At 43.9% G+C, this 23,678-nt stretch overlaps 1 protein-coding gene across 2 annotated transcripts in view; it reads right to left on the bottom strand.

The window, feature by feature from the left end:
• Positions 1-23,678, bottom strand: part of NR1H3 (nuclear receptor subfamily 1, group H, member 3) — a 30,012-nt gene that overhangs the window by 5,195 nt on the left and 1,139 nt on the right. For both annotated transcript variants that reach the window (XM_010580141.1, XM_010580142.1), the window contains exons 2-5: positions 6,885-7,132; positions 3,803-4,069; positions 718-926; positions 291-470 (exon numbers count right to left, since the gene is read on the bottom strand). In XM_010580141.1, coding sequence (XP_010578443.1) covers positions 291-470; positions 718-926; positions 3,803-4,069; positions 6,885-7,002 — 774 coding nt within the window. In that variant the 5' untranslated portion in view covers positions 7,003-7,132. The remainder of the gene's footprint in view (positions 1-290; positions 471-717; positions 927-3,802; positions 4,070-6,884; positions 7,133-23,678) is intronic.

Genomic DNA, 23,678 nt, shown 5'->3' with positions numbered 1-23,678 from the left:
CCAAGCAGTTTCTCACAGAGTGATTAAAAATTCCAAAGTAAATTCTGTTGCATCCTTTATGGTATCTGCTTCTGGAAAGGGCGAAATACCTGCTTACCACTACCAAGGCTCTTGCCTCATTCTCCTCCATGGCCCTTTGCCAGCATAGCCTAGCACTGCGGTAATGGTCCCATAGCTGAGGTCCTTCAGCCTGCCATCCCCAAAAAAAGGGATGGAACCAGTTCTCCAGGTGGGTCCTCCAAATTCTTTCATCTCTGCTACTATGAATTGTGGTGGAGCCAAATTCTCACCTCTATGGTAGATGTCTTCAATAAAGCGATCTGATCTTCTCTGGTGAGCTCCAGGAAGCCAGGTAGTTGCTTGGCAAAGTCCACAATCTCTTGCACAGAGATAATTGCAAGTTCTGTAAAGTGAGCAAAACGCTGCTGCCTTGCTTCACGGTTATTAGGGTCAGGAACTTGGGGCCACGGCTGTGGGAACGGGAAAAGACAGCATATATATGTGAAAGATGGAGCCAGGGCAGAAAGATGAGAAGATGAAGTGAACAGAGAAAGAAAATGAGACACATTGGAATATCATCCTTTGCTATTCTTTACAGAACTTTAGCCCACAGATGCAATGCCTAAAGTATCTCTGTTCTCCCAAATAATTTACCCACAACCTCGACTCCCCAAACTTCGTTTTTTCTCATTTTGCATACGCTGGTAGAGTTTTTACCGTCACTTTGAGCCTGTCTGTGAATGAGCGCTGGTTGCACTGCTGTTGAGCGGCCACAAGCTTTTTTATCATGCTCAACTGTTCAGGTGTCAGTTTGTGGGAAGGGCTTGGAGGATTCGGAGGGTTTGGATGCACCACAACTGTCCGAGCCTGATCATCTTCTTGCTTCTTCAGTTTCTTCAGTCGGATCTGTTCTTCAGACAGAACATCTAAAGCAGGAATAGCCAGAGATCAAACATGACATAGGAGCGCGCTGGAAACCACGCTAAACACAGGGTAACATGCTGTGGATGGAGAGGCAGAGATCACAGCTACCTGTATCTTGTATATCAGAGCATACACAACACAGACAGCAGACAGTGATACTTCTTATTTGTTTCTCCCTCTTTTCCCCACTTTAAGTTGTTCCATTGCCTTTCTCTTAATCTTACTGTCATGCTAAGTGTTCACAAAGGACAGAAGCTCCCTTCATGATGCCCTGCAGATCTCAGAAAGACAACAGCAACTTTCCCCACTGAGCAATTTCCCAAAATATCATGTTATAACAGATTCCAGCAGGTGCTCTCTTCACATGCCATGGTGGGTCCATCACATTTTACATTATTCTGCTGTTGTGTCTTTTTCCAATATTGCTAAATTAACAGCTTGTGTCATTTCATCTTCCTCTTAAGAGGCCAGAGTCAGTACTGGATGAAGTTCAAGAGTGAAAGGAAAACTCTCTACACAGCCCATCTGCAGCAGACTGTAGAATAGTAACATACCGCAAGACGAATAATGAAAGAATAGCTTTGCATAAAACGTACTGAGGACCGCAAGTCCTTCAGGAGTAGGGTTAGAAATCTTCTTCAGTCATGAAGTCAAAGAATATGCCATTTAGATGTAACATTTTAAGCAATAAAACAACTCAGAGGCATGTGTTGTGAAAAATCTTATTGGACCTACTGCTCATTAGCTAATTTAAATACAAAAAACTGTTAACAGCCTGTAACTAAGCTAACTGAAGAATTCACTGATCTGAACGCAGAGGAGGTTTGATGTTTCTTTAAGTCAAAGCTGCAAAAACTATCTGCAAGCTGCATCCCAAAAAAGGAAACTACCAGACATGCCTGGATTCAAGGATTATCTTCAAGAGAATCATCCTGCGAGTTAGTGATGAACAAACAAAAAGCAGAAAAAGGAACGACTGGGAAAAAAAAAATATCTTCGGGAACAAAACCAAAAAACATAAAGCTTGACTTTGCAAACAAGATTTTTAAAGTGCTAAAAGATTTTTTGGCTACTTTTTATGCTCAGGTAACAAGGAAACATAGCTGCTACACAGGAAGACAGGCTCCAAAACTGAACAAGTATATACTTGCACTTCTCAAAATAATCATGTTAAACATGAAGACAAGAAATGGAGAACTACTGTGAGAGCACATTCTGAAATGGACAGTCCCACAGCACATTCAAGCTGAGAGTAACCTTTATCCCTGACTTCTAACAGGGAGGATGCATGCACAGGTACACTCACAAAAATTACAATTCTAACAGCAAAGATGTTCAATACAATTACCAAATTAAGGGGGATCTGTAAGATTAGAGAATGCTAGTCACAGTGTTAGTTTAAGAAGGGAAGAAATTGATCCAAGTGATTACGGTCCCTCATCTTGGGACTCAGATGCACAAAGAATTTACAGCCAAGTCACAAGTTACCAGATATTACTGAATCTTGAAAACTGCCTATGTGAAAGCTTCTACACCATGCTAAATTCAAAGCAATCTAAGTCACTTGGTTTGCCATGAAGGAACTATTTAACCTCATGGTTCACACTGGCTTAAGAACAATAAACTGGCCACGAGTAACTTCAGTCTGGGAATTAGAAGAATGTTTCCAACAATTAGTAAAGGGAAGTTCTGGAATGGCCTTCTAAGTGAAACAGCTGGAGGAAAAAGCCCTTAGTTTCTGTCAAGATTAACAGGGTGAATTTACAGTGGGGATTACAGTGTTGACAACAAATGCCAAGCACTTGTTAATAACAACCCAAAGATTCCTTTTGGCCTAGTTTTCCTGAGCTGTCTTCAACATAAGACAATGAGTAAACACAGAAGCACATTGAGGCTCTCTAGTATCTACCTGCAACATAAGATTAGCAAGGTGGACAGGTAGCCTTGCTACGTAGCTTTTCAAATACATCTGTTGTGCAGCTCCCAGGAGCAGGGAGAAATGGGGCAAAGACAGCACGCATAGTACTGATACAAACCAGTGTGACAAAGATACTGACTACATGTTAGGTGTGCCATGTTTCATGTTGAAAAAACTGAACAGCGAGTTTCCTTGGTGCAGCTCAGTGCTACTTACTTTTTGCAGAAGTATTTTTATGTTTCTGAAATACCCTCTGTTTCTCACTGTTCTGGGTGCTGGATATCAGAAAAGTAGACTTCAAACAGATTTAACATTAACTGAGCATCCATTCGGTCAGTCTTGGCCAGCAAAGGGGTGAAACCCGGATGCCTTGGCCGAGGAGGGCTGTTCCTGATACGTGAGCAGGAACATTGTTGAATATTCAGAAACAGCAGTCTTATGGCTCGTGTGAGAAAAATAGCAGAGCTTACTAAAGGGAACAACGAGATCGGGTCTGTACAAACACAGCTGCAGTACTGTGGTGCTGCCCTTGACCTCTGTCACAAGCTCACAGTACAAGGCAAAGGAAAGTGCCTGTTGTTCAAGGAGCACGGTGACCAACCTTGCAGTCCTGATCATGAGTTTACCGATACAGTTGACAGCATACTGAAGAATGCATAAATCTTCATTGCGAGTCTTTCCTCTGATGTCATATTCCACGAGTTCTTACAAGGAATACAGCAGGGCTGGGGCTCAGCACACCAGTGTTGTTCCACTAACAGCCTCACCTCTCCACATGATACCTGCTAAGCTCTCGGCGACTTCCCACACACATTCCAGCATGCAGCCTGCATGGCTCACGTGTGACTCCCAAGCACTCACACTGCACCCTTCTTTACATGCATCGGCCCACAGCCCACCCCCACACACCTCCTGTCCCAAAACCACAGTGTTCCCGCCAGCACCATTTCCTGCACTCACACTGCTCCCGCATGCCTGCCTCCTGGCACTTGCGCAGCCGGCACTCCTGACACTTGCGACGCATGTACATGTCCATCTCACACTTGCCGCCATTCTTGCAGACGTACTGTGCACCCTTGATGACGCTGCGACGGAAGAAGCCCTTGCAGCCTTCACAGCTCAGCACGTTGTAGTGGAAGCCGGAGGCCTTGTCCCCACAGACGCTGCACACTTCATTTCCCAACATCTTAGGGGCTGGGCCCTTCTTCCGCTTCAGGGGGGGATTTTCTACCGAAACAAACAGTACCGAGGAAAAGGGGAGGGGGAGGGGGGGGGAAAAAAGGCCACACACATGAGGGAAGCATGGTGTTTGCAGCTGATTGCCCCATTCCTTACAATAACCAATGTCCTCACTCAAACCCACTATCTCCCAAACACACGAATTAAAAGATCAAGTCTCCCATTCCACAGGCTCCCCTTCTGGTCAAGCGTATCTTCTGCAACAAACCAACTATTGACATAATCCAAACAGTTTCACCTCAACTATATAAGCAGATATAGCTTCATGCTTGTTCCCCTCCAAAAATAGGGTGAAAGAGCTAAAACGCGCTCAGGCCAGGTGTTTTCTGCACTTTGCATCAGCAGAAATGACAGTTAACAATGTGAGAAAGCTACAGAAAAGTTGAGCTGAAATCCAAGACTGTGCAGAAAGTAATTTTCTTCAGAATTCACCTCCAGTTCTCTTACTTCTATTTTCTGCCATGCTTATGCACAAGGATAAGGAAAAATGGTTCAGCAGTCAAATAGTGACAGAAAACCAGTGCTGAAACCGTGACCCTACAAAAAGCAGACTGAGGAGGCAATCCCTGTAACTGGAACACTTGGGGAAACTGTCAAGACAGAAGACAGCAACTTCGTGGAGTCAGGGGCAATGAGCAGGCACGCAGCACACTGCACAAGCTCTATGAACCTTTGGAACCCACATCATTTCTTCTTCAAGAGTGCTCCCCACTCCCTAACCTGAAGCACTCTCATAATGACAGTTGGTTCATTTACTAAACCTTGTTATTCCACCTGAAACACAGGGCCTTCACTACTGCCTCAAATTTCACATGGTCTTGTGCAGCAGCTCCCAGTTCTTCCTACGTCTTGTCACTAGGTGTGCATTCCAAAAACATCTTTGGTCTACTCCAGCGTGTCTCACATTAAGCCTTCCAGCCAATGCTTGCCGATGTTATTTGTGTATCCCATCCCTATTAGCCATCTCTCTTTTCATTCCACTTAATTCTAGCCATGCTGACATCTGACATGTCCTTCTGCACAGCTCATAGTGCAAGTATTTTTCTGTATGTCAGAAATTATAGATTCTTCTATGGCAGCTGTTCACAAAAATTACAAACACCACGTCTTGATAAATCTCCAGATTATGTTTAGGTATGCCTGGAAAGCAGTTACACTGGAGTTAATTCATAGGGATTGGTTTGCAGAGCAAGGCTTCTGCATTTTCTGATCAGCATCAGGGTTACAATGGCAGGTCTCATTTTCATACATACAGTTCTAATACCTCTATCTTTACTCTCAGTTACGCTTACTATTCTGCTCGAGTTCCTGAAATGGTAAACAGTTTTAGGTCAGTCTCAGAAATTATTATTAGTGTTCTTCACTACATATTGGTTTTCACAGTCTTAAGTATCTTGGTGTTGATTTTCAATCCCAGGGTCTGGAGGTCACTCATTTTGGCCTGCACTTCTCCTTGCAGATTTGACAGCAGGAAAATGTCATCAGAAAGGTTAAGTCTCTGATATTCCCCTCTCCTGTTCTACTATATTTCTCTTCACACAATCTATTACCAAGAGGAAATTACACAATGCCTAGTCATTTCAAATTACTTCGTCTGCCATTGCATATATATTAACTGGTATAACAAATTTGCGGAAGCCTCAAATGATGTTCATAGGTTTCTGAGGGACAGCAGAGTAATCCAATGACTTCCACAAGATGGATTTGTCTGTCCTGTGGATTTCTTACCTGTCTTTAAAACATTACATAAACGACTGATTACCATTCCTATTACCATTTAATTGAGACAGATAGGCTTATACTTTGATCTATGCAAATTATTTTCCATTGTTGAACACGAACCATTTTAGTTATATAGCTTATTGTCATTTTCTGTAGTCAAAGATAGCACAGAAATAATTTCAGATTTATCAAGCATGATTGCCATCTCTGCACCTTTAGCTCTCATTAGGGCCCTCCTTCTTTGGTAGATCCCCTATTTAATAATTTTTCTTTTGTGGCTTTTTTTCTTGCATTTTTGTAAGGCATTTATCAATTGTTTTCTTTTCCTGCCCTCAAATCTGTTTTAAGGACTTTTATTGCATAATATCTCTTCACCTTTCAACTACTCTGCTTCTACTCTCTTGATGAGTCCTCGTTCAATGCTCAGATCGCCTCTTCTTTTTATATCTGGGATTGCCCATTGCCTCACTGTTCAACAGCTACATTTATTTGTCATATTTTCATTAAGTTTCTGATACTATGCTAGACACCTCACTTGTGCTTTCCTTTTTTTCCTGTTACCTGTCCAGAGATGTTATACTATGTCTTCTTACAGTTTGAAAGTGTAGGATTGTGTGTGTCCATAGCAATTATAACTGCAAAATCTCAATTCTATTTCCTGATACTCTTTTAATCTCAGTTAACCTCAGAAACGTGTAGAGGAAACTTCTGACTGTCTTTCCATTATATGAATCTGCAAGAACCTATTATTTCTTTACATCACTAACCCTTGTTGGATTGTCACCTGAAGTATAGCTTTATCGTTCAGCAGTTTTTGATAAGGCCAACAAAAAGAAATTCATTTTACCACCACAGACCTAGCCTCTAGAAGGTCAAATAAGCAAAATATTCAACACATTTATCACCTGGATAATCCAGTCATCTTCAACTATCAATAACTGATTCTATTGTTAGACATTCTCTCTGAGCGCCTCAAGCACAGCAGAACTCACCCTAAAATTTTGCAAAGTATCAATTCTGCTTGCAGCTGAAAGAATGGATAGCCTTTAGCTTGCATGGATTTAGTAAAATTTTTCCATACCTGCATGCTCAGGAGGGTTCTCTGAGCCAGGGAAGAGTGAAAGCCCTTCCTCCTCCATCTCAAATACACTTGCCACCCTCTTCCCATGATCCTGTGTGCTGAGTTGAGTGGGACCCATGGAGGCCACACAGGAAGGGCTCACTATAATCTCATCGTTGCAGCATTATTACTGCCAAGCAAGGGGCCGCAGATGTCTTTCTTCAACGTCTTCAGTTTCTCTCTGCTACTAAAAGTCAGGAAGGAAGTACCTGTGGAAAAAACACAGATGCAAAAAAGGCAAGAGTTCAACTACTGAGGCTATTAAGTCCCAAAATCTATTACAAGCTGCATCACAAGCAAGCTTCAAGATTTTGTTTCCTTATTTATTCAAAGGGACAATTAACTTTGTTTTATCAATGTTTATGCTCTTGAAACACAATATTTTAACAAACTGTGGTAAAAGGTATAAGCTTAGCACACCCAGGCACAAAACTGTCTTTTCATTGCCAAAATATTTATCAAAAGCAGGACAAGACTTCATTACTGCTAACACCACCAGGGGACTTCAGTCCTGACCTCTCCAAGTGTGCAAGAGGGAAATTCCAGACTTTACAACTGGTGGCCTTTGTTAAAGCTTCCAGTAACAAATAGCTCATTGCTGTCAGCTGCCCTGGATTTTGTGGCATGTACTGCAAAGCACATAGAAAATTGTAAAAGACAATTTTGATACAATTATTTAGTAAAGACTACAAAACACCGAATTTCCCTATTAATATCAGTAGCCAAAGGCTGTGCCAAAGATCAGTGATGTATCAAAGATGAGGATGACAAATCCTCCCCTCACCTACAGCAAGAAATTGAAAGCTAGCATCATACCTACAGGAAACGACCATTACACCACCCTCAGGAAACAGATTCACTACCAACCTTCTGAGGATACCCTTTTCTGGAACCTGGAAACCATACTGAAAAGCAACTCTATTATACAGCACTAACTCCACTACAGAACCTGAACCTGGAAAGCAAATCCAATCACTTTTTTCCAAAAAGCCCCACCTGCACAGAATAAGGCCTTACTGGTTTGACTGCACAGACTTAGTGAAACTGATGCAAACTGCTAATGTAAACACCCCTAATCTGATTGAACATGCATTTGATCAGTTGATCTTAACTCAGTGATTTACCAATGCAAGCTGAAGGGATTAACTGATTTAAAAAAGCAACTACGTTAAAGGCCTGTACCAGTTTAACTTGAGTGACTGAGTTCAGGACTGGAAGCCTGCCTGCCACTCTCTGAAAGACAGGAGGTGACGGGAAGCAGCAGCCCAGATACAAAAGCATCAGGTAAGCAGGGGCATGCCTCACACACTGTGGTGCTGACTGGGAAGAGGCAGTCCCAAGTCCCAAGTCCCTTCTTCCCTCCCGGATATTTGGACCAGACCGTGCAACTTTTCTTAGAATGCCAAAGGCAAAGATGAAAGCAATACCACCCCCCTCCCAGTGTTCTGAAACAGTCATCAGGTATAAAAGCAGTCATAATGTCAAGCCTGCTGAGCTCCTGTCATCTCCAATTACACTGTGGCAGATAATAGATGCAGGTGTTAAAAACCACAGGGCATATTAATTGACCTTTGTAAATACAGCCTCAGACCGCGTAAGGAATTCAGAAATCCCTCCCCCTTGGTGCACGCAGCCACTGAATTGCTGGAGAATCAGATTATCTAGGATAAAAGCAGTGGCAGCAAATATGAAACTCAAAACCACAGAAGGGAAGAAGTCCTGTCGTGGGAGACTACAACCTAACTGATGTGATTTGCAACCAATTCAAAGAGACTCACAGTCCTCAAAGAAAAAACGTGGCTATCACAATCAACTTTTTTTTTTTTTTAAGAATTCTCCACAGTAAATCCTGCATCAACTGAAAACCTTGTGGAGAGGCACAGAGCATCAGATGGAGATAGGAACTTCACCGAAACAACCCAAACCCAACTTGTATTCCTAGTCCTATGTAAGGTCCTCACTGATGTTGATATCAGTTGTGTCTGAACATGTTTGGGCATGAAACAAGAAAGCTAAGTGTACTGCCTCAGTGCATCTCCACATTCCTTTAAACCACGCAAAAGACTCACTCAAACATTAATTATTGTGCAGAATGAATCACCAGCAGCAGTACCGCAGTGATTTTTCAAAGGAAGAGTTCGATCCCCCAGCTGAGGAACTGAGTGACAGTGCTCAGGCCCCACTGCCTTCAGTTCAGTGATCCAGCCAGTCTTGCTGCATCCCAGCCACAACTGCGATGTGTTCCGGAAGGCAAAAGAGGAGGGTACAGCCTGATGGGATTTCAAAACTGTGTCATGCACATAACTATGACACAACATCGCAAGAGCGAAACTTGCTGTCAGCAGGACATCTGGAGCCCAAAGCAGAGTTTCTAAAGAGACTGCAGACTTCCTGGCAATGTCTGAGAAGTCTACAGTTACCAGCAGGGAGGATAGTATAAATCCACGTCCACACCCAGCACACGGCTAGGGGTAAGGCCTATGAGCCACTATCTTCATGCTGTAAAACCAACCCACAGGTTCCTACTTCGTGCACCAGCCTCCAGCCTTCCCAAAACAGAATGGGCCAGATAAGAGAGGCCTCTTGTCTTCTCTGCTCCTCAGACACAGTATTTTTTAGTTTTGTAGATGTAGTAACAGTTGCAGGCTGTGGAAAACTGACCTAACTACAAACAGCAGCACTCTGGTGCTAGGTAAAGAAACCTAAACTAGCATTCCCCCCACAGACACACAAGTGAGAGGCTGTATGACTAGGCCAGGGAGTTAGTTTTCACAGAAATACATAAGAATTGTTTTCAAATGACTAAAAATCTTGTCAAGTTTTGTAATAATAATCATGTTATTAGACATTCACATCTTCTGATTTGCACCACCACTTCAACTAAAAACGTTGAAGGGTGATGCAAGCTGTAACTGCAGAAGGGAACACTGTCTTCTTGACATAATCTGTTGTGCTGCCTCCCACTGTCTGTCTCAACTCTGTCAGTTTTAGAAACCAGGACTGGCCAAGTGACAAAAGATGAAGCAATCACTTCTCTCTAACGCAGCGTCTAGAACAGAGGAACCTGATGAGCAGACATACTCCAGCAAGGAAGCACGTATAGATGAAAGGCTAAGGGAAACAATTTTCTGCCAGCTCTTGCCACCCATGTCTCAAATAAGACACTAAACTCTTCTGAAATGTGTTGCTACCAGCTTCGCCCTACTCCATTTCTTCCCTCTCCCTTTCTTTTCTGAGACAACAGAACAACTCAGATACCAATGGTCCCAAGGTCAGCGCTCTTGCAACAGAAAGTACTGTTAACAGAGACTAGAGGTGGCAGTCTTGCCTCTTGCACCTCACGCTAAGTGCCAAAAACATTAATTACTTCCACCAGCAACAGTCTTATCTTGTCCCATTCCCTCAGCTGAGTCCTCTTCCAAGCCCAGCTGAAGCACTTATGTACTCTTCTGGAAGTCTTTGATCTGACCTGTCATCAAAAGACACAAAGCTACAGAATATGCCTAGTTTCTGTCCCACATTCATTGGGGACAATAAAGGAGATAGCATTGGGCAGCACAGCACATAAAGAAACCAAATGAGCCAGATGCAGTTACTGTGACACTTCTGCTAAACAGGTCTATCTTCCCCTGATATTCCTTGCTTTCTTTGAGAAGTTTAAGGATCAAGAACCAGACCAGATGCAAGCACACCTCTGAAGAAACTGTACTGTGGAGTGCAGGAATAATCAGAAGAATAGCACAATGAGCCCTTTACCTCCAAATACTGGATGTTCAGAGGAAACGGTAGCTTTTTAGGAAGTTCACGCAAGTCTCTGGGATCTTTCAAAACAGGATTTACTGGTCAGAGTCCTGGTCCTGTAAATTACAAAATCCTACAGCCTTCTGCCAAGGGAAAATATATGGTTACATTTCAGTTCTGTAGTGAATCACAAGCATGCACTTTGCAGCACGTCAGCATCAGCAGAAGAGACCTTACATTTGTATACATATATTAACATGACTGTGCTCATGCATCACACAGCTGTGTGTCAAAAGGACTGTGCCTTTGTGCATGAGCCTAACAGGCTGATGGTGAACAAATGCATGTGATAGGAAGGGCTATCTTTCAGAGGTACCTAAAGCAGGGATATAATTGGGCATTTTGGCTTCTAAACGTGTTCTGACATGCAATACAAGTGCCAGCACCCAACGTGAATCTGCCTCTGAAAGCTGGGCTCTCAACAGTGCGTAAGAGTCTCTGCTGAAATCCAAACGCACAACTCACACAGTGGTAATGCTACCTCGGGTATCAAAAGTTGGCTGCAGATCTAAATGGCCAAGAAAAAAAAAACAAAAAACTGTTGGACTGAGATTTCACAGGACCCTACAGCACCAGCACAGAACTAAGCGCCTTAGGAGACACCACTGTTCCAATCCTTTCCTAAGGAGTAGCCAGTATTTTGTGACCTAATGCTCTTCCTATCCCATCTCTGGCATAGCAGCCAGAGTATTTTCACAAACCTTCCCAAGGAACTTGGTATTACCTTGTAGCTGTCTCAGAGAAACAAAGGTTATTCCTAGCTCATGTTGGGTCATTCCTCCTCCTTCCCTCTGCATCATCACATTTCTCAAGAAATGCTGGAGCAGCTAGTAGGTCTGTAAGCGGGGCAAAAGTACACATATAACAGGTTTCAACTAGGAAAAAGTTGAAAGGGACACTTGTACCTTTCAGGACAGAAAAAGAATCCTATGCAAATGTGTCACTTTGAAAATGAAACAATATTACATGTGAAAACTGTTAAAACTCACTGGGAAAAATAATTAACTTCAGATTGTCAATGGGAGGGACAAACCATGAAAATGCAAGGTGTGCAAAGCAGTGCAACAGGATAGCATAAAGAATGGTTTTGAACAGTATGTTTACAAAGAATGGAAAGAACGGTTCTGTAACTCTCATGGAATGGAGACTAGCTCTGTGCCCCTGCTGTAAACCCCTCTCTACAGAGAACTGCAGGGACACGGTTTGAAATTGCACTATCCACTTTGGCCTTTCAGACAACCATAAACCAGAAGGAGTTCGCAAGCCACCGTCAGTCCCAAGCTGATAAAAAAAGGCTACAGCTTCCTGACTGCTTTCATTTGCTGTCAAGCTAAGCTTCAGCTGACCATGAGCAGCTGCCCAAGCGTGCAGCACTGGCCTGTGAACCTTGCAAGCTGTTGCAACCTCTGCCAACTATGCAAGAGCCCTACCAGTCACTCCTGGCCGTGCAGCCTCCTCCTCAGGGATGGGCAGCTGCATTCTGGTCTCCTGCCCCCCAAGTTAAGGGTCTTAATCCCACCTCTGCCTCTCTAGCTCTGAGTCTGAAATGCTGCCCTGCCCTTACTTTGGCTTACTCCTGCTGCTGACTAACTCCTTTATGACCCATGACTTTGCTGACTTCTGGCATGGCCTTTGCCCAAGCACTTGTCTCTTCTTTTCATCTGGTGCATCCCTGAGCTTGACTGGGTTCTCACTGCAGCACCCAGCTATCATTGTGAAGACTTCCTTTGGCTTTAGTCTGGTCTCAACACACAGCATGCCATCTCCTACCCAGGTCGGGTATGGATGGCACGGCAGCATTCAGAGAACAATAACAGCAGAAGTGACTAAGAACTGAACAGATTAAAATAAACAAACATGTGTCACTTGGTTGAAAGAGTACTGGGAAAGAGAAGCAGGAAGGTGTAATGATGGTGTACAGCAGGATGAAAGGCATTATCCTGAAAGACAGTATGCCTAAGAGGAATAGAAGGAAACTGAGGAAGGGAAAGTCAGGCTATTACAGAAAAACACCCTAAAGGTGAGTTCTGGGAGACTGGAGGGTAGTCTCCATAACTTTTCCTTCCAAAATTAGACCTTATATTACAACCTAAATGCAAAGAGGTCTGCAGACATTTCTGAATCTTAACCTAATAAAGCTTAGATGCTCTTGACCCACAGAATATGCTATTATAAACAAACAATGGCAGCAACAGAAATTCCAAGCTAGCTCCACCCTACCGCAGGTAATAAGGGATAGAGGACTGAAACAAAAAAGAAGTCTCTCTCCATTGAACAAATCGGTTAGCAAGGTGAACTGGAATCATAAGGCACAACTGTACTACCAAAGAGAACGCAATAATTTAGGGCAGAATCAGGCCAAAGTACTTTTGCTTTGCTCCACATAAAAAAACCCAACCAAACTCACTCCTTGCCTATGATCTTCAGAGCACAGGATTTATTTCCTACACAGCCTGTGGATGCTCCCATTTTGGGAACAGGGCTTCCCAAACTGTACATCAGATGAAGACAGAATGCGCTGACTCCAGTCCCACCCAAGAACCTAACAAGCTCTGCAAAGGAACTGCTCACCCCACCAGCAATTGTTTTGCAAGAAGTCAGCTCTCCTTTTCACATGCCTCATCCAGCAGGAGATGTTCCCTTCCCTCTCATCTGCCTCTCATTATTCCTTGCCTGTCAAAGGCTGAGGTTTTGGTTTTGCCCTTGTCTTCACCTCTTGGTTTCTGCCTGATCAAAAAGTGCCATGTCAACGCAAGGTGCAAGAGGAAAAGAGTATATGTGTGACTGCTTTCAGGGTGGGTAAGATCCTGAAATGGGCTGTGCCGTTCCATTTCCTCCCTCCCTCTCTCCCAACTGCCAGATGCCCTTGGTCCTGCAACTGAACGGAGGAGAAAGGAGATGAGGTTACTGGAGTTCACTCACACTGCGCACAGCGCTGCTCTCGCCTCCCTTCCTGTTTGCATGGAAGTATCAGTCCCCCTGACAAAGGGAGAGGGAAAAGAGAAACAGGCAGAAAGGGAGAGAGAGGAGATGATGGTAAGAGAAGATAGGCTTTTCCCTGGTTAATGACTGGAAATGAATAACAAGTGATATCAGGAGTGATGTGGCCACCTTGCTGCCATGAAATTCCTTTAAAGGGCATTGACACAAGTTCCCTTGAACTCTGGAAAATGGTACAAGCCAGGTCTGGGTAAAAAAGCCCCAGTCCCTTCTACCGCTTCTAGGCTTTCAGCTGTCACCTCAGCTTTCAAGCTTCTGGCTAACATAGAGTATAACTACCCTAGGAATGGCAAAAACTAGGGCATGCACTGGGTTACAGCAAGGCAGATGTTACAGTAGCAGCATCCCTCCACCTTCCCCTCCAAGCCATCTTGTAAAAAATGACAAGTCATCCTTTCTCAGCTCTGTCTGGCCAGATGAGCTCTGAAGCCAGTGACACAACATGGCGAGTAGACAGAGCACAGCCACTTTGGAGCGACACCAACTTGTGCAGCACCCACAGGGATGAACACGAGAAGAACTTGCCGTTTGTAGCTGGACTGCAATAATCCCCCATGTCTGGCTGCGAATCCAGCTCATTGACAGCTCGACACCACTATCAGCACCGACCTTCACATGGCAGGAAGCACGACTGAGGCTTTGACAGGGGCTTCCAACAGGAAAAATCCCATCTGTGCTCCTCCCAGGAGGATGAAACACACAAAGCAGAGCAGCTGCCCCCTCCTGCTAGCAGAGGAGCAAAGGGCAGCTCTCTGTCACTCCTTGGGAAGAAGGGGAAGGGAGGAGATCCAGCCTGGAGCCTTGTCTACACAATATGTTTGTCAGCATCAGCTATAATAGCAAACTCCCCCCTGTGGAAATTCACTTTAAAGCAGCAACAGCTTTCTTTTGCCAGTACCACTCACATTTTCCCCAAGCAAATTAAGCTATTCTGCCAGTAAGTCTTTTTATTCCCTTGCACATCTAAGTGTATCTATGCAAAGGTGGTTTTGGTTTGCATGTTTGTTTTTCTTCCTAGGGCCCCTGTATTGGCTAATGGTGTAATTCTTTCGCACTTCTAACCAAACCACCAGGCATACACACACACACACACACACACAAAGAATAAAATCAAACATGAAAACACCTAGAAAAACTTCCTACTACAAAATAATCTGCTAACTAGCAAGACCCTGTTTTGGAAAATTAAAGTTGAGGTGTTTGCAGCCCATTATTCCTGCTGCTGACCAGCTCTTACACATCCTACATGCAGTGACAGCTCATCATGTCCTACCTGACGGCTGAAAACAAGATCTGACCCCACCACCTTAGTTTCCTTACAAATGCCACTGCATGGCAGCATGGAAAACATGTCCACAGACTCTGTTTCTTTCTGGATTCCTTCTCTAGCTTTACTCAGCCATCAATACCTTGTTCTACACAATTATACATAGCTATCCAAAACATAACAGCCAGCCATTCTTTGAAGCAACGGTTTTAAGACCCAGAGCTTCCTTAGTCTTCGCAGAGAACAGGGTTTAAAAGAGACAGGAAATACACAGTGCCATCCAGATCAGAGGTAATGGCAATAACCAGCTAGGTTCAAAAAGCTGTGTTTTTTTAAAATGGGGCTTGCACGGAAGTGAAAAAAAAAAAAAAAAAAAAAAAAAAAGAGTTAGAGAAGCCTGGCTCTTCAATCATTGTGGACTTCCACAGGGGCGCCACATTACAGAACAAAAGGAAACTCCTACCTTGGATCCTACATTCCTCCTTTATGACCCTCAGTCCCACAGATGTTACAGCCCTGCTTCAGAGAACACAAGTCTGACTCATGGCAGATTTGAGATGTCATTCCAATGCCATCTCCAAACTGAAGCAAGATCAGAACTTAAAAACAAACAAACAAAAAAGAGAGACAAGAATGAATACCCCAAATAGCATGCCGGTAGTAGAGATGCGAGGGAAAAGGATTAAACCTAGTCTGTAAGCAATAAAAGAACCAACTAGATTTTGCCTAGAAAAGGGCACTGCAGGCCTTTTTTTCTGCATGTAGAAAATGATAATGATAAATAATCACACAACATACTGTTTACCTGATTGTTTCCTTAAAATAATTCCATCTCCACTGAACTATGCAGTAAGGGAATAACATTTCATCACCCATGCCTATTCTAGCCAAGTGCCTTTATCAGCTGGCACCAGAAAAGGGAAATCTGCTCAGCTCCCCAGGTTGTCTCAGCCCATCTCTTCAACATCAGTATCCCAAACTGCTGTTGACTCCTCTGAGCAGGAAGACGGCCCAATCCGCTGTCAGCACTGAACTACTACTAAAACAGATAAAAGCAGTAAGAAGCAGCTGCAATATTTTACTAGGAAGACAAGATGACAAAGGACACGTAAAGCTGTAGGATGTATCACAGCAAAGCCAGAAAGAGAACTTAAAAGCCCGCAACTCCTAGCCCTTGTCCAGACCACCTTCTCTTTTAAACTGGTCTTCTCCATCCTCTAGAAGCTATGAAATAAAAGAACATGAAGAATAAGAGGCAAAAGAAGAAAGAACACAATAAAGGAGAGGGCTGTTTATGGTACAATTGTTTGTTCATTTTTCTTATTTCCTCCTTTCCTCCTACCCCAAGAGTACTTTCATCAGCATACTGCATATCACCATAACTGAAACAAGATTGTTTCTGGGAAACAGCCTTTTAATAATGTACCTAGACAGCACTTTGTATCCAAGCGCCATCCCACCTAAAAGCATCAATCAAAACAATACCAATCACAGGCAAAACAGAAATACAGTACTGGATTGCAAAACAGGCAGGAAACTCATTAAGATTCCCTTAAGGGCAGTAGGGGAAAAGTACCGATTTCCATTCATAGAAATATCATCCCTAGATGTAGCACAGAGGTCAGGAAGAAATGACAGTACTACAGAAATACCCATATAAAGAACACATCGGAGGGATACTGGAATGGAGTTTTAAATTGCTTCAAAGTAAGCTTGACTGTTAATCTATCCCCTACTCATCCATTACCGGGGATATATTTTGGCAGGTTTTGCTAACACTGCTCTTAGAAGAATGGGAGAAGAGAGGCAAGGGTACCCACCCTGCAGCAGATATGCGTATCCAAACCTAGATCGGCCAGAAGACTGCAGTAGAGCAAGAAGAGAGATCAGAAGAGGTGCCAACAAACACAGTGAAGCCTGGCACAGGGGTGCAGGTCAGAATAAAGAGGACTATTATGAGCTCTGTTGCAAAGTAAACTTGCCCTGCTTTTGACTTTACTATTCTGGATCCTGGCCTGTAGAGTCTATTTCTGCTTTGGGGGTCATTGCAACTAAACACTTCGAAGGTACAATAACAGCAAAATAAGGAGGGATTTTTTTGTTTGTTTCTTATAAACCCACAGGGTAGAATCTAAGAGGGAAGGGTTAAAGGTCTGAAAATGAGAGAAAGAGGATCTGTGCGACAGGAAGGGAGCATGTGAGAGGGCGTGTGACAGGCTGTGTAGCAGAATGTGTGTGTAGATCTCATTCCCTCTGAGGCTCTTGGCCAAATGTGGAGCTGAACTTTCTGCAGACTTTGTCCTGCCAAGTCATGTTCCCTTCTCACACTGCCTGACATCACCACAAATACTCAGCTGGAAAACAGTCCAGAGCCGGACAGAGTCCACTGCTCAAACACCAGCCAGTGAAATGGCTGCACTCACCGCACACCCACCAGATGAGAAACCAGAGCCACCGACCCTCCTCGCAGGTTATCTCCAAGCGCCCAGGAGGCCTCACCCTCTTCCATCCAGAAAGAGCCCTAACAAGGCACAAAGAGATCGGAGGTGCTAACAGACAAATGCTTTTCTATTGCCCAAATAACGTAGCCCAAAACAGATTGAAAGTCTGCACAAAGGCTCTAAGAGAAAAAAGCAAAAGAACGTAACCATCAGATCGTCCGGGTTTGTCACCAGCAATGTGCTGCAAGGAGCCCACTCTGTTCCCAACTCCAGTGCAAACCTGCCACGAGGAGAAGGAAGCCATCACACATGACCCACCGACAAACCAGGAGCCAGTGGTTCTGCAAAGACTGATGCTCCAGCAGGGTTGGCACGAAGCAAGCAAACATCATACTGCCAGAGAGCTCGTATCGCCCGACTTCTCAGAAATAATTGCAAACCCAAGATCAGTGCTGGAAAATGTGAGCACGTGTAGGAGTGTGTGGGAGCAGGCAATGGGGCTAAGCCAACAGGTGGCTGGATTTCTTATTTTGATCCTTGAATCAAGGGAGAAGGGTGGGGATGGCCTGCCAATTCTGGGACACCACTAAAAGCACCACCCAGAGCAAGTATCAGGGAGTAGCAGTTGGAGATGATACTGAAATAAGGGAGGACAAAGTCTGCAGCCTCTTCTTGTTTTTTCTTCAGCCTTCACCCCCAGCCTGCTGCTCAAAAGCAGCATGATAGAAAATGCCCTCAAAGTGCAGGTGATTGGGAGAAAATTCATGTTTTCTTCAGGACAAGGTTTCTGCTTTCTCCACTCCTGTTCTACTTCTAGGAAAACAAACAGCAACTTGGGAGTTTCCTGGAGACCAAGGGAAAATTCTTCTTAGTCCCATATAGCTCAGAAAGTTAAGTCCCCTCTTCTCAGACACGCCTAGATAACAGAAGCTACATTATACAATCTGTGCTTATCGGTATTTTACATTTTAAAACACTCCTTATGGCAGAAGCTCCCGCTTCCTTTGCTAAGGAAAGGAGTCTGACACCTTTGTAAAGGTCTAGCAGTGCAACCTTGCCTGTCCACGTGCTATACGGACCTCAAATCAAATCCCTGGGGCTTCCTACCCAGACCTGCACGTGCCTGAGAATCTGTCCCCCTCACCAGTTGTAAACACAGAAGCCATCTGTTGAACTTCTTCCTGGACTTCTCACAGAAACCAGAATATTACGCCTCTCCTACAGACAATGGCCAAGGGTGCAAAGCAGTCAAACAGGAGACCAGAAGCACAAAGCTGGTATTTGAAGGCAAGGTGACAGCTTCGCCTTCTACTCTCGGAACATGCAGCCGGGTGAGCTGCCCTGCCTCGGTGGCAGTACTCATGCAAGCCAAAGCATGCTGGTGAGGAGGGCTGGCCACAGGACTCTCCTTATGTGCATGTGTGCATGCATGTCAAGGCAAGCACCACCAGAGCAAGTCTCAAAGGCTGTTCCAGTGCAACTTCATGTGCCCACAAACATGCGCGCAAGGGTTCCTGCTGGTGGCTGCACAAGAAGCCACTACATGTGCAATATCTGACAGCCTGACTGTGTAAAATCCTCCAGGAAAATTCACTGGCATGGCATGTGGAGTCCTCTGGGGGCTGGCACATTTCTGCATGTATGTCCCTGGCAATGGAGATACGCTATGGAGCTGTTGCTGAAGCCTACCTCTTTGCCCTCATTTCATTAAGGGCCCTAGATAGACTATTTAAATTCCAAACATTTTCCTTTAAATGGATTTTACACACATTTTTCAAGATTACACTCATTCAATTTATTTTCTAAGTTAATAACAATTCATGATAAAGCCTAAAACAATCATTTAAACAAGTACACACCCTATCCAAGCAGCACATGGTTGCTGGAGAATGTTTAAAGAGAGTATTTCCTAAACTCAAGAAAGTCACTAAGTTTGCAGAACCAGAATCCACTGAAATACCAAACAAACCTTTCTTAAAAAGGCAGAAAGATTAGTTTCTTCAATTCACTTATTAAATTAGTTCAGTGCACTCAAAGTTAGGGGAGGCAGCATAAAATGGGGGAGGAGGTGTTTCTCTTCCAATCTCTGAATAAAAACAAGACAAGGGAGGATGAGTTACGGTCATTCCAAGATCTGGAAGGACACAATGACCAAAACCAACCAGTTCATGCTAAGTACAGATAACACTACCCTGTTAAAATAAGTCAGTTTTAATAGCACACACTCCAGCAAGCATATTTTCTCTTATGTATCCAGTGCGTGATTACAGTGCTATTATAAAAAAACCTGCATATTTAATTTGACCTTTTCATTCAAATGCTGTTTTGCACAAGTCATGAGGAAAGAAATTATTCACCCAGTAAATACAAACCACCGTTTTCTAATGTAAACATTTACTGTGATATAATAGCATAAATGGGTGTATGTAGATACACTGTATCGTCCTGTTTAGCAAGACTTAGTAATAGATGAGCCTCACCAATTCGAATAAACTTTCCTTTTAAGGAAGTATCAAATGCAAAACAAAGCTTAAATGAATTATTTAAAATACCAACTTTAATCATGATTTAAATCAGCAAGGGGGAAGCCTTGATTTAAACCAATTAACCTTGTTTGTTTCATAGTTGTGATAGGAGGAGCAGGCCAAGACAGCCCCTCTCCCTGGAGGGAGAGAGGATACAACTTCCATGCCTAGTTTGTTTCAAGAAATTTAATGAGTATATTTTCCAATATTTTTTTAAAACCTTAAAACAAACTAAAAAGCCTTACATGCCAAGAGACACCTACTCTCTTGTCAGTCATCTGCTTTAGCAATCGTTCTGATACTCACTCAACATCTTTTATTTACATCTCAGAGAGGTTTCTATGCATACACTATACAACCTGACTCTGCAGCATGGCTTTTAAATTGCTTTAATCCTCACTTCCCACAAGATAGTTCTCCTAATTAATCCTACAGACACTAGTTTTCGTCTGTTCAAAACAAGAATTAGATTTCTCTTTCTCTAACATTGTTCTCTTCATTTCTTCACCAACTTCCCACTAAATAAATGTTATCTTTTCCCCTCCCTTAAACATACTGGAAGGTCTGCAGTGCTCTGCTCTCCTCTGTGCACTACCCTAATTAGCCTTTGCTCCCCCCAAATAAGATGCTTAAAAGCTTGACAGTGCATACTTCAAAGCGATTTATTAAATTATACCAAAATTGGGTATATCACCTTAACAGTTTCTTTTTGACACTCAATAAAGAAAGTAATTTTGCTTTACAGGAAATCTGGTTTTGAGATCTCTAGATCTAAAAGTGCAAGCTACACTGGCTCCAGGGGTGTCTCCTTTTTAGTGAGGACATAAGAAAGGAATTTGTCTATGCCCCAAAAACAGTAAAAAGGTATTTTGTCCTGAGAAGGACATCACAGAACAAAAATGACACAGGAGTCCTGAAGTAACCCATTGTACTACTTCTAATAGGGAAACTTTTAAGATCTGCCAGAACATGGACAGCCTCATCTAATTTAACAATATTATACACATCTCTCAAAACCAAACTGACTCCAGTACAGCTTCTAGCTGCAGTAACCACAACGAAAATGCCAAGTCAAATGTTGTATATTAGCAGAAGTATGATCTAATGACCAAGTTCAACCTGTTTGCAGCCCAGATGCAGACCTGTACCTGTCAGCAGGAACCATTCCCCTGAATTCCCTCCTAAGATGAGGTTCCTTCCCACCGAGACAGTTTCCACAGCCAAGAGAATGTGATTCTGCCTTCCTAAATTATTAGGCTGTGAGAAAAACAAGGTAACATATCCTACTGCAGACCAGCAGAACAGTTTCCCCCAGTGAAACAAGGTATCTTTGTATAGAGTCATAGAATGGTTTGGGTTGGAATGGACCTTAAAGATCATCTAGTTCCATCCCCCCTGCCATGGGCAGGGACACTTCAGTTCTGAAACACTGATTTTTCTCCAAGAGCATCAGGTCTGTGAATCTTATTACTTGGGGTGGGGGGGCAGTGACATACAATCTGATAAGCTTTCCTATTCAACATGCAAAGACACACACATCTGCAACAATGAGACTTTCACAGCAGCTGCTTCCAGAGCAGAAAGCAGGATCACCCCTCAATGCCTTCAAGACAAAGCATATTATATTCTATACTCTTCTTTGGGCAGATGGGAACACAACTTCTGAAAAAACAGCAACAGTTAAAGACCTTAAATTCAAAACTTAAAATTTTGAAAACTGTCAATCTTGCTAGCCATACAATCACCAATCACAGACCAGATCTAATTACAAAAGACATGACTTTTGAGGTCTGACACCATCACCACTGGATCAAACATTTAACAGCAAAAAAACTCATCCTTCTGCTTACTGCAGAACAAGTGTGCCAAGTTGCAAGAACTAATCCTACAGAAAGCATCTTTCTTGGGGGGGGGGGAAGTCATAGCAATCAAACGCACTTTAACACGGTGGAAACACGACTCTTCCTGCAGGTGCGAGATCAGGATAAGGCAGCAAACTCACGCTCTGTACTTGTACGGCTGCACACCTGTTTGTCTGCACACCCTCTGCCTGCCTCCTCACTGCATAGCCAGCTGGTAAAGGAAACATGCTGACAAGGCACAGAGAGCTGCAGCAGCAGTAACTGGAAACAACTGACAACCCAAGGCACACAGCCAGGACGCACTAATTCTGTGATAAAGTTTCCTGTTTCTTACTTTTTTAGATTAGGCAATTTATATATATAGTCCCTGCTACAGTATTTCTCCTTGCATCCCTTCACAATACAAGTAGCTGCAGGTTTCCTCCAGCAGCGAGAGAACTCCCAAGCAGCTGTGCAACAACTCATGTTCTGTCCTACCTGAGGCTGGTTTGGGTTTATTCCCCCCCACCTCTTATTTTTGGGGGGTGGGAGGGAGAAGGTTGTTAATTATTTTCACCCCTGCTTTTCTCCTGCAAAAGCTGGCCTTCCTGTATGAAGAAGGATGCATGGGCACATGCATGTATGCGAAAGAAATATCACAGAACTCAGTGCTAGATTTCAAAAAGGGGTTATGCCAGGAAGCCACACACAGTCAGTCTGTCCTCACAAATCTTGTGGCAGCAGTAATCTTCTGGCAAACGTGCCACAGATGTGATAGCAGAGAAGCACGGCAAGGCCAAACTCCATCTGGTCCTGGCACAATGCATACCATGTCCAGTGCCCTCTTTCTACAGCCCAAAGGAAAAGAAGGGCTGAGCTCAGCAACACTTTGCTGAAATTTTCAAACTGCGTTTGCTCCCCTAATTATAAGACATTTTTTTCCGTTTCTACCTCAGCAGGGGGGTTACGCCTTGATTAAGACTCACTTACTCCACAAACCAAGCCCACCACTCGCTAAAGTAAAAAACAGCTTTTCCTTTTTCTCCTGTCTGTCCTCAGGCACAGTCTTCTCCCTGACACCTGGGGAACAGCAGATACTCCACATACCTCAGAACAAGCAGCAGAGCTGAGAGGACTCTTCCCTACAGACAAACATAACCTGCAGTCATAGCCAGAAACTGGCTGACATGCAGTGATCCAAACAGTTAGTCAGAAATGTGACTCAGTGTTGGAGACTCCCTCAGAAAAGCCTTGCAGTGAAGGGCCCAGCTGTGCCTTTAGGAAAAAGAAAAGGCAGGGAGGAAATATCAGGAGATAAGGTATTTCTCTTTCACCGGTAATCCAAGGTTTGCTTCTGGCCTATAATGAAATACCTGTCTTGACAGATCCATGGACCTTAGCACAAGGAGCGTCAGTGAAACGGCACAATGAAGAGTCATCACCAACGTAAGCAAAGTTACCTTTTAACAGCACCATGCAAACTGACAGCTGTGCGGATGAGTTTGCATCCTAGAAAGCTCGCAGTCGGGGTTGACAGTGAGCAACAGGTGAACGAGACGGAGAAATGCAGAGCTGCGCAGGGCAGACAAGGGAAGAGGAGAGCTAACGAGTTACCACAAAGCAAGTAACCATCTCCGTGCTGCACCTGACAGCATCTCCGGAGACAGCAGACAGAGATCCAGGCTCTTTGGACGCACCGTAACGGCCACGAGTCGCTGATACCCCCGTCCCTAAACGCCTGCTTCGACTTGCTACATCCGTCCACCTGCGGTTGCTGCCCATTCTCCGACCTCTTTCGCAGAGGGACCCTCCTCTCCAAGCCGCAACCGCTGCCAGCCCGAGGCGGCGGGCCCTGCTGCCGCCTGCAACGCCAACAACCC

Source organism: Haliaeetus leucocephalus, unplaced genomic scaffold (assembly GCF_000737465.1).
Source record: "Haliaeetus leucocephalus isolate CR32 unplaced genomic scaffold, Haliaeetus_leucocephalus-4.0 Scaffold696, whole genome shotgun sequence".
Taxonomy (NCBI): domain Eukaryota; kingdom Metazoa; phylum Chordata; class Aves; order Accipitriformes; family Accipitridae; genus Haliaeetus; species Haliaeetus leucocephalus.
This window is presented reverse-complemented; position numbering and strand designations above follow the sequence as displayed.